Below are 12,004 nucleotides of genomic sequence, written 5' to 3'. Positions count from 1 at the left end.
TATTCTGTTACACCATGACCAGGTACTTTTACATGATGTCATAGTCAAATGTTTTATTTACTTCCTTAGCCATTCATGCCGCTGACCAACTATTATTAAAAACTATGACTGATACTTTCAGTGAGATTCTGTTGTGAACATTCAATACAATTATTCTATTAAAAAAACAAAACAAGAAAAGTGCTAATAATTTGTTGTTATATTTATATTTAAAATCATTAGTTAGCTCTCTTACTAACTAATGATTAGTTAGTTAATAAGTTAACTAATCATTAAGGTCTAAAGAGCCATTTTCAGATCTATTCTATTTCATTTAAGTCAGTTCTTGTTACACAAGTCTTTGGATTTTCATGCTTATTCATGGAAAATTGTCCCCCTTTAACAACATTAATAACCATTAGTCTGTTAAAAATGGACTAAATGAAGCCTTGTCACTGATAAATGTGTTATTTATCACTTCAGACGGCTACTTTCTGACACAGTAGTAGTTGATTGCAACTCACATGCTGTTCAGCCACTTAGTGGTTTTTTTCATGTGCCTGATGCCACCATCTCATTAGTGATGGCTATAAACTTCAAGAAACCAGAGGCAATGGATCAAAAACAATCCTCACTTTATTTCTGGGGGAACAGTTTTCTGTCCTGTCACAGAGGAGCTCATTAGAAGTTTTAAAACAAATTTCCAAGGATACAGGACAGAATTAGACAGGGACACAGTGTATCTGCTGTTCTGCATCATCATTCAACGGCTTATTATGGGATCACGGCTCACATTGGCCCATGCTTTGTGAAATGTGGTTTTTCGCTGATTTGTAGATAAACAATACGCAGGAATGACTACTAGGGTTCTCTTTGAAAGCCTGTCTACTTATCTAAGATGTATGGATATTTTAAAAGGAATGGAAGTATTTAAAAATATAAAAGAAAGAAGCCAAATAAGAACAGCTCATATAATTCAACTTAAAAGTGCTAAAATTATACTCTAATCTATATGAAACCAAACAGAGGTGTGGTCAGGGGTTTAAAGATGACTCTGAATCATTTTAAATCAGTTCATTGTGCTGTACAATAATTCTTCAAGTACAGGAGACTCATCTCACTTTGTTGGAAGTTAAACCAAACATCACTGAAAAGACTTGAGCTTCTGTTGACATTATTGTTGCAGCATCTCCCTCCACTGGGTTGCCACAGAACAATGGCCTCCTCATTTCCACAGCTGCATGCACACAGACTTGGCAGATGTTTTAAGTTGGATATCCTTCTTGAGAGAATCCCCTGTTGTTGCCCTAAGAAAAGAATGTGATTCATAGAAAAAAAATGTGGGAGGTCCAAATAAATTTCTTCTGGCGTAAACGGAGAAATTTACTTTCTTTCCACAGTTGCCACATGTGACAATCAGCTTTGCTTTCTTCCCAGAACTTTATATAATCAACTGGCTTAGATTATACTGCATTTTAATTAGGATTAAACTGCACCGTATGTGACTGAATTACAATTATCATTATAAATGGAACTGATTCAAACACGAATTTTGATTTAGATTGAATGCGGTCAGCAAATTCTGTTAAAAGCCAAAGTTTTTATTTGCATGAGTCAGAATTAAATCTCACGCAGCACAAATTTGCATTTTTCTCTCTTTTTTTAACTGGATTTATCTTTTGATTTTTTTTTTTTTTGCCAGTTCTTTTTGTCGTTATTGTTGTGAAATCAGTAAAATGTTAATTAGTTGGAACTGCTGCTGGCATTAGCTCTTTTTAGAGAACTTGAATTAATTTGCAAATGAAAATGAACTTGCCAAAAAATAAAACCATCCAATCCTTCATGATGTGCAAATGTTCAAACTTGTTTTGTCCTTTTATGAATCTCTTTTTGTGGTATAAATAGTTTTTCTGCTTAGCAACAAAAACATTTCAGCACGTATTTTATGAAACGTTCCAAAAAATCTTGACTATCCTGAAGTAAATGAAATTTCTCATCCTTTCCTAATCTGAAAAATTAAAACCAATTTTAGAGAAACCAAAGATTGGTAGTCATAAACACCTTTGGCATGATCAGGCTTAATACGTGGACAATCTTCTTATCAGAAATAATGTATTACACTTGTTTTTTTCCTATGGAAGCTCCTGGCTGTGTGTTGGAATACGTCCAGTCTCGGAGATTCAACCCTCTTGTTTTGACTTGAGGTGATGTTGGTTCTTCTGGAAGTGCCACCATTTTTCTTATCAGCTGGAACAGCATATTCTTAGAAGCATCACAATTTAAACCTGAAAAGATAATGGTTCAATATGTATTTAGAAACCCCAAAATTAAATACACTTATGCCTCTGATAAAAGAATGCAAATTCCTGACAGAGACTGTTTGTTGTTTTTTGTCAAAGCAAAGTTCCTGCAGAGGCTGAGGCACATTTACATTAACAACACCTTAGGAAATAATATCACAGTTATACAATATCGCTTCCTGAAAACAGTCCATAAATTTGCCACATTAATGTTGTGAAACACTATAAGTGCCAACTTTACTTCAGTAGATAACAAGTTTGGTAAAGATAATATTTATTTCTAGTTTAATCTCAGTTTGATTTGGACAGTTCTATTTTTGTATAAAGATTTTTGCATTATTATTTAACAATATCAGTTGACAAAATTCTGAGAAGTTAAGTTTATTTAAACCGTATCATGTTATTACTCAGCAGTCAAATTTGATTCATATCTCTTTGCAAGCTGTAGACTAAAAGATTTTCATATTATTCTGTATGCAAAAACTAACTTCTTGTGAAAAGGATTTTGCAGACAATAGAAATGACATTTTAATTCCATTAAAAATGGGAACTCAAGATTTTAATGTCAATGATGGTCAATGTGCATTCTTGTGAATCTTTGGTGCCACAATTTTTCCGTCCACTAAATTGGTCATAAGTACAGCAGCTTTTTTTGTCTTTAGCAATGATGTGGTTGTGTTACATTTCAGTATTAAAAAATATCCAAATTATTATGTAATGAATCTAGTTAATAAGACTTTAGTTTGTGAACTAAAAAAAATAAGTTTTTGATCAAATTTTGCACATTTTTTGTCATTCTACCCAGATAAGGAGTTGTTTACGAGGCACAGACACCTCTTGGTTGGCTGTGCTCCATGCTGACTCTGTGTTTCTTGCTCATAGTTTGGTTAGGGCTCATGTTTGTGCTGGCACATAAAACTCTCCCATCTGACTTGGCTCGTATATTGAAAGCTACAGACGTGCAGCCAGGAATATTAAACCAAACATCATTTTTAATTGTCTGGTCTTCCAATGCGAAATGACCCAAAGTAGATGATTACTTATTAGGGTTGAGCTCTGCCTCAGAACGGGGATCAGATGCTGAGTTATGAAAGGAGGAGAGAAGGAGGAAGAGGAGGAGGGGAACCAACTTACTGGCACCGCCTGCCAGATTCACAGCAGATCTGAGCTTATCGCATCATCGCATCTAACCATAAATTACTGCTTCAGCCAGACAAGGAGGTCTTCACCGAGCCTGCACGGCTGACATCTCAACGAGGGAGTTACTTCTCTTCTCATGCTTTAGAGATAAACCTTTATTTTACCTCTAAGCTTCTTTGATCACCATCTCTTCTCTCAACCTCTCTTCGGAACCGGTGGCATATTGGACGCGCTGGATGGCCGCTGCACCTAACGGACCGGTGTGAATAGTTTTCTTTCTTTATCCCCCCCAAACCCCATCCATCCAGCCTCATCTTCGTTTTTCCTCGGACTCAAAGAGGCTGAGCACAAAACAGGAGCAGAAGCAATGGAAGACCAGGTGACCCAGGAGTCCTGCCCCGTCCCGGAGCCGACGGTTGTGGATCCCTGGCCGGGCACAGTGCGGAACGGCCAGTGCGCCGCGGATGGCTTCACCAACCACCAGCAGCAGCAGCAGCAGCAAGCCAAGACCCCCACAGAGCCGGAGTCTTTCACAGTCAACCAGGAGATGAAGATTACCGACAGTGTGGACGGAGAAGGTAACTTTTTATGTTTGGATGTTTAACTGGCTTTAAAAGTTGTTGGGTTTCTGTTTGGGTGGGATGGATGTCTGTGTTTGAATGTGCGTGAGTGAGTGAGAGGTAAAGAGAGAGAGAGAGAGAGAGAGAGAGAGAGAGAGAGAGAGAGAGAGAGAGAGAGAGAGAGAGAGAGAGAGAGAGAGAGAGAGAGAGAGAGAGAGAAGGGGTAGGAGGGGGTACAGGGGGGATATGACGGAGACAGGATGGTTATTTTTATCCATGCCAGATATTTTCGGTGTGCTCTTTGAATAATATATGATAGTCAGACATCAGCAAGATTCACACTGGAGCAGTATGGAGTTTAAGGCTTTAAAAAAGATTTAATCTAGCATTTCATTCATTCATTCATTCATTCATTCATTCATTCATTCATTCATTCATTCATTCATTTCAGCTGTTTTTGTCAGATTTAGCCTCGGATGTGTGTGTAGAGCGTCAGGTATCAGTGGAAATCATGCAGGGCCCCAGCCCCAGCCCCAGCCCCAGCCCCAGCCCCAGCCCCAGCCCCAGCCCCAGCCCCAGCCCCAGCCCCAGCCCCAGCCCCAGCCCCAGCCCCAGCCCCAGCCCCAGCCTTCCCTTAAGGCTGGATTCTGGTACCAGTCACACACACACAGACCAAACCCTCACACCTGCATTTGCATTTTCTTAACCCCTTTAGAGCATCTGCATTCATTCCTTATCAAAGTGCAAACTACAATGTGTTATGAAGGGATTTAATGTGAGACAACAACACAAAGCGGTGCATAATTATGAAGTGGAAGAAAAACGTTGCATTGCTTTCGATTTTGTTTTCCACAAATGAAAATCTGAGAACCGTGGCATGCATTTATATTTGGTCTCCTTTTACTCCTGTACCCTTAAATAAAATCCAGTACAGCTACCGTAGCTTTGCTGCTTGGAATTTCAGCTCCCCAAGCTGCAAAGAATATTTAGGTGAATTTTTCACAAATAATTTCAACTTAAGTGAATTGTTGCTGAACCACCACTAGGTGAGGTTCCACTGTTCCACTGAGGCTCATGTAATCTGTTGACATTAGTCATGTTTTTCTGTATTGGGACGACGGATGGAGGCAAATACAGGGCGTCCCTAGAAAAAGACCCGTCAGGCTGTAAAAGACTTTCAGATTACAGTGGAGGTTCATCTTACAGCAGGACAATGACCGTCACCATAGAGCCAGTGCACCAACAGAGTGATTTAAATTAAAATATTCATGTGTTAGAATGGCTAAATGAAATTGTGGACTTAAACCCAACTGAGAATATTCTGCAATCTTTGAAAACTGATTACTTAAAGTTGATGAAGCTGCTGAAACATTGCTCAATGTCCTCAAACCATTCTCCGTTTTATTTTTGGTATTAGAAAGATGTGAATCTTAGTCTATTTGACACTGAACAGGAGACAGGGTACACCTCTGACAGGCCACCGATCCATCAGAGGACTAAAAAGAAAAGCAAACCCTCAGATTTTCTTTATTTAGACTTTTGGCTTAGAAAAATATACCGCCTACTAAATCCAAGACATCTGACAAGACTGACTTTGCCCCATCATCTGCAGGGTTTTCTCAGGCCTGACTATAAACCTCCAGCTAGCCTAAACATCATGCAGTATTTTATTACTAAATATTAGAGACTTTGATTATAGTTACTTTTAATGTATACACACCCCCAGCTTCATGCAAGCTGAGAAACTTTACAAAATATTCTGTTCAAAAATATTTACCTCAGACCAATTATTGAACAATATATGGGATATAAAAATATGAGAATTAAATAGCAGGTTCTCATTTAATAACATCCTAACCCATCCATCTGACTGCACTGGGATTTCAAAAAACAACACCAAGCTACAAAGATTTTGTCGTGACCCATGCACCATTTGAAAGTGACACAAACACTGGGATTACTTTACCTTATCCTGTGAAGAGATCAAATCCAAATTAATTTATTGCAAAGAGATTTATTAGGAGAAGGTATTGACTCTCTGAGAAAACTCATTTCCTCTGAAGTTTCGCTCTGGCAAAAAATGATGAGTTAACCTAATTTATATAAAGTCATATCATAAACACGAGTGAAGCTGTACAAGACTCCAGATTAAATTGCTACTATCGATCTCATTAGCAGAACGATTTATGTAGAGGAGTAACAAAGTAGTAGCTCCCTCCAAAGAAAAATGTGAAGCCATTATCAGCTTGTAGCTAAAGGGTACCACTAAAGACATGGTAGCTTCCAGAGCAGTTTTCCTAATCGAAGGCCAGGAGCCTCTTTTATTGTAGAATGTTGTTGCCAACAGTGCAGAGTTCACAGTACCAAATCAGCTTGGTGGCAGCAGAGAAAGCAAGAGAAACATCAAGGACAGCTTTGATTTTGCAGCAAGTAGAAGAATGAACAGCAGAAGACTGATTTCTCTGTTGAATCGTCTTGATTGTTTGAGAAATCAGAAATACCACTTGGCCACCACAGAAAACAGCGTTGTTAGTCCAGCAGTGAATAATCTGGTAAAAATCCATGTGTGGTCTTGCTTCTTATCCAAGGAAGCAGACAATTGTGCCCAAGAACAGCACCATGAGTGGAGAAGAATCAAAATGTCATCCAAGGTGTCTTCCGATGATCCAAGAACAGTTTGGTGATTATTTGTGGATTTCTCAGTGCGACTGCAGGTGTTTTCACACCTGGTAGGCTGGTAGACTCGATTCGATTGGGGACCAAATAGCAACTTTTGTACATTTTCAGCAGGAGCGGTTTGCTTTCACTCTGCATTTGTCATATGATCCAGACTTGTTGAAAAACCTGTTCACCTCCTTTCCTGTGGTGGCGCTGCACCAGGAACTATAGAAGGAAAAGGAGACATGAGCACAACTTCTTTCTTCACAAAATGGTAACAACAATGGAGTACTGTTAGATATTAGTGGTTGTAGGATTTCTCTTTTGTCTTTGGTAAAAGACCATGATGACCCATTTCTTTCTTTTGAACTGGACTCAAAGTTTTGCTTTGGTTGTGCTTACCCAGAATGCCCTGCGTTATAGTCCACTTCCTGCTTCTGGAGCCGTCTCCGGTCTGCTTGAATTCACATGTTCATTCGTACCATGCCAGAGCTCACTTGAACCGAACCTAGATCTTTTTAGGTGAACCAGAGTCCACCTCAGAGTTTGATTATCCATTCACACCTCTGTAAGCAACCCAGACTTTCTAGACAAATGAACTTGAGTTCAATTAAAATTGATTAAACAGGGCAGATGAGAATTTTTTTTAAACATGTAAGACTATCTAATTTTCTTCATTTTCATGATAATGCACTACTTTAGTTGGCCTATCCCACTAAAATGGCATAGTTTGTGAAAAATTTGACTATAATAACAATTGTTTTTGCAAGTCATTGCAATAAAGACAATTTAGCATAAAAATGTTGAGAAATTCCTCTGACATAAATATGGCAAATTCAGTTAATAAAATCTGATTGAGTGTTCCACCTATTCATGGTAGATTGATTTTAATCAAGGTTTTGATTAGTTTTCTTATTTTTGCAGAAGTGTAAATAATGTTGCATGCTTCTTTGGAGTTTTTTTAATTACTCATGTCTCAGTGAAATTAATTCACCATGATGTTCTTTTATTTTGGGTAAAGGTGTGACAAAGACAAAATGCCAACACACACACACATACACACACTTTCGCTCAGAAGAGTGTGCAGAAACCTGTGCATGAGTCACAGAGAGATGTGGGTTGTGAAGAGATGTCGAACACATGCCTTCTGTCTGTTCTCCCAGCCAGGAATCATGTGAGCAGAGTGATTCTCACTTCCCCTCTCTAACACATACACACCCACGCACACACACGCTGAGGTTGGACAGTTTAAATTTTACCAAGTTTATATCTTTTCAATGAATCTTGTAGCTTCCTTGTGGAGTCTATCACCAAAATAGTCTTTAATATTTCAAAAATAACATTTATTATATCCTGTCTATACAAGTTAAAGAGGTTGGGTGTTACAAATGGTCTAGATCAAATGGTTGGTTATAAAGTCAGTATTTAAGGTATTCAGCATCTTTATTGGAAGTATAACTTAAATGTATTTGATAAAAAAGTGCTATTTTCTTTGTCTGGAAAATAACATGTTCAAATACTGTAACATGACTCAACAGTTTTATATAAAATGCCTCCATTCTTACATCTAACAAACCAAAACATAGCTTTAGGCAATGTTAGATCATTTGAGTGCCGTCATACTGATGAGAGTCTCTTGTAATTTTTCTGTTTTCCCAAAATACATAATCCAAGCAACCAGGTTGGTTTTTCAACGAAACTTGCAGGCCTTAAATGGCTTTTTCAGATATCAGTGGTGTTTTTGCAATTACTACTTTTTTGTCCTGCAGACTAAGCAGCTGTAAAATCTGTATTTTATAAAATGAAATATTTTTTTTCTCTAATCTAAGCCTCACCTCTGATATTTCTCCGTGTAAACAACCCTTTACTACTTAATCTGCCAGGGGCCACCAGATCAGAGCAGATCTAAGATCCCTTTTGGAGGCATGTGATTCTTTTTTTTTTCTTTGGATTTTTAAAATCTTCATAGGAATTAGATGTAGTAGAGCTTCAGTAAATGGTCGAGGTCAAAGAGAGGACAGTAAAAACTAGACGGTCCATTTTTATAGATTTGATTTTATATTTTATATTTTTTTTTAAATCCAGTCTTTTTGACTATACATCTGTCTGTTCATCCATTCATCCATCTTCTTTTTCACTTTTTCATCAAAATACACAAAAAATTAAAGGTGCTTAATTTCCGTCAAGAAAAAAATTCAAGACCCCTGAGAGCCAAACAAAAAGTGGCTGTTTGTATGATTTACTGGTCAAGTTGTTGTCTCAGAGAACAATCACCAACATACTAAAATCTCTGACTTGTCGTTCAACTCTCCCTATAATTTGACTAACAATATACAGACCACATTTGTTATGGTTTTTGTCTATGCATTTCACTCAGTTGAAGGTATTTTTTCCTGTGGAGCTAAAAAAACAACAATGACGCATATAATAAAAAGAATCAGAAGTTATAGGTTTTATTATATTTAATTGCTATTTTTTTCCTATGTGCTCCAACAGTTTTTATGATGCAGCTCGTTTTCTTTTGTTCAGAAAACACAATTTTCTTTCTGAATGATAAACAATGATGCAGAGCACATATGTATCGTCTTTATAAAAAAAAAAAGTTTAATAAAACATACAGGGTAAGAAATTGTTAGCTTTTGACACCATGAGATACTCCACAGGGACGATTCAGTTTTCAGTGAAAATTAGGATAAAATGCAATAATGTGTGGATAGTAACAGACAGTTTTCATTAAAAGAAACATGAATGAGCAGCTATTGAGCAGGCAGCTGGCAGATCAAGTTAGGTTTTATGAAGGTGGTGTGCTTTGAGATGTTGCATCAGAGCCGTCACACAGAAAAACAGTAATCAAAGTGGTCAGGACAGCCCACATCCATCGGCTGGTTCAACTGCTGGTTGCCATGGAGATTCTGGATGCAGGTTTTCCTGCTGTTGGGGGTTAAGGTTCTTCCAGTGCTTTTTGATTGACTTCATCTCGAGGAAGATGCTTATTCATCAATATTTTTATAACAAGACAAATTCTATTTCATTTCTCTCAATATTATTTAGATGTTACATTACTTGCAAGCCATCCTGTGTACTGTAACTTTCTAACTCAAGGAAGGCACATATTGAGATGTTTTGTTTTAAATTCGTCGCTCGACACTCATCTGACTGGTTTTGTCCTGGTTTCGTGGTTTCACTAACAATGTGCGATACAAATTTCAGGATACGATGATGGCCAACAGCATTAAAATCTCCTGGATGTAAAAGTTCAAGCTCTTGAATAATTCATGACTCTGCAGAGCCATCCTCACATTTCATGACACGGAGCTGCTGGCTGTTAGAAATCTGGGCTATTTAGTCTGTGACTTCAGGCAAGGACCTTTCTCAAACACAATAGGTGGACAAAGCGATTAGAAAATTCATCCAAATTATTTTTGAAAATTATTCTGCCTTAGTGAAATCTCGGTTTACTCTGGTAGGCTGTTTAACTAAGGTTTTTCTGATAAAAGACTGTGAATTTTGATACTAAGTGGGCCTGGGAACAAAAAGGGCTTCATGTATGGGATCCCCTTGGGTTGACTAAGTACTACCGATATTAGGAAAACCATTTGAGAACCATATGTGCAGTCATGAATATTTTATGGGGACACCCCACAATGTATCAAGTTCTTCCAAAGGAAATGTTCAAAAGTTGATGTCCAATTTTTATTTTCACCAATTCATTGCTGGGAAAGAAAACAAAGAATATCAACATAAATGAATGTTCTGTTTTAGGAAAAGGTTATCTCCAAATTGCTACCATTATCCACTTTGGAACAAAATAACTCAACTGAGACGCTTCTTGTGGTCATCTACCAGTCTGAGGAAATGTTGACCGGTGAATTTTTCATGCTGGATTTACTGGTGTGTTTTTGGCCACTGTCATTTTGCAGGATCGATCTTACTTCAGCTACCTGAGCTGGCCAAACTCAACTCTGATTTTCTGATTTACAGTAGCACATCAATCAAACTGAGTCAATCAAATGAACATTTTTTAAGATAACCCCCTTCCAACCCCTCATAAACAAACATTTTTCTTTGTACAAAGGAGATGGATAGATTGAATCATTTCTTACGCTTCCTGAGGGTGCCTGATATGATCACAAAGTGACACAGAAAATCATAATGACTCTCCTGAACATACACAAGAAGAAAGACATTGTTTGTGTATGTTTCCTCTTTGCAGGTCTTCTTGAGAGCAGCATGCGCCTGAAGCCCCACGAGGCTCAGAACTACAGGAAGAAAGCTCTCTGGGTCTCCTGGGTCTCCATTGTGGTCACACTTATCCTGGCTGTGGCAGCTTTCAGTAAGCATTTAAAACAAACGTTATTTAAACCTCTAGTAAGAGCACATACAGAGCCATAAAGTGACTCTGCTGGATATTTATGTTCAGCAGTAATTACTTTTTAAGGAGCAGATGATTTCCCAATTCCCATTTGATAAGATTGTTTTATCCAAATGTGTTTTTTTGCTGCAAAACAGCTTTCTATATCGTTTTAAAGTAGGATATGCTTTGGTATGTTGTAATTAGAGCATTTAGGTTACTTTTGGATGAAAAAGTATTTGACCCTTTAAAATTTTTATTATTTTTGGGTCAACCCAAAAAGCTTATCTCAGGCTTCCAGAGATAGGAAGCCTGAATAACAGTAGTTTTCAAATGTTTATTTGATGCATAAAGACAAAAAAAGCTATCCAAACCAACCTGATGGCGTAGTCAAAGGACAGAATTAAACTGAAAAGCTGTTATATGACCTCAAACAGTCTGTTTATTCTTAAAAATACTTCAGTGTGGCTGAATTAAGCAATGGGTCAAAACCTGTCCACAGCAATATGGATGAATGGAGCAAACACTTTTTTACCATAATACCAGATTGGTTTGGATAATGTTTTTCTTTAAAAAAATAATAATCATTTGAAAAACTCTGTTTACTCAAATTATCCTAGTCAGATATTGAAACATTTCTTGTTTGATTTGATAGACCAGTTTCAGGTAGTTGGGTCTGGATATAAATTTGGGTTCATCTAAATGTTCTGGCAGAGAACTGAAAAAGTTTAATGCAACCAGTTTGTCTGAAGCCCTCTGATTATTAGCTTGCTTATGAGTTGTCCAAGGAATATTTTCTTCAAACATTTGCAGCAACAATGTTATTACAATTATAACAATTGTTTCCAAAATGACCTCTCATTGGTTTGGTTTTGAGTTAGATTTAGTCTCGTCTTTTGTAAAATCTTGCTTTGTTTTGGTCTTGAGTACAACACCAGTGTAAGATGGTGTGTGTGTGTATATGTGTGTGTGTGTTATAAGAGCGTATGACAGCAAAGAGCATGTACTTTTTGTCG

The 12,004-nt window shown here is 37.5% G+C and overlaps 1 protein-coding gene and 1 long non-coding RNA gene across 2 annotated transcripts in view; one reads left to right on the top strand and one right to left on the bottom strand.

Moving 5' to 3' along the window:
- Nucleotides 1-597: 597 nt before the first annotated feature.
- Nucleotides 598-3,692, bottom strand: LOC145550852 (uncharacterized). The gene is made up of 2 exons (XR_014086635.1): nucleotides 3,584-3,692; nucleotides 598-2,264 (listed from the first exon to the last, which is right to left on the bottom strand). It is a non-coding gene; the product is annotated as an uncharacterized LOC145550852 (long non-coding RNA).
- LOC103460319 (transmembrane protein 163a-like) overlaps nucleotides 3,242-12,004 on the top strand; it is a 52,637-nt gene continuing 43,874 nt past the window's right edge. Inside the window, exons 1-2 of the mRNA XM_008402424.3 lie at nucleotides 3,242-3,997; nucleotides 10,851-10,970. Of these exons, the coding sequence (XP_008400646.1) occupies nucleotides 3,787-3,997; nucleotides 10,851-10,970 (331 nt within the window). The 5' untranslated portion in view covers nucleotides 3,242-3,786. The remainder of the gene's footprint in view (nucleotides 3,998-10,850; nucleotides 10,971-12,004) is intronic.

Source organism: Poecilia reticulata, chromosome 2, assembly GCF_904066995.2.
Source record: "Poecilia reticulata chromosome 2, P_reticulata-male-v2, whole genome shotgun sequence".
NCBI lineage: Eukaryota > Metazoa > Chordata > Actinopteri > Cyprinodontiformes > Poeciliidae > Poecilia > Poecilia reticulata.
The sequence above is the reverse complement of the archived record's forward strand: the minus strand, read 5'-3'. Positions and strand labels throughout refer to the sequence as shown.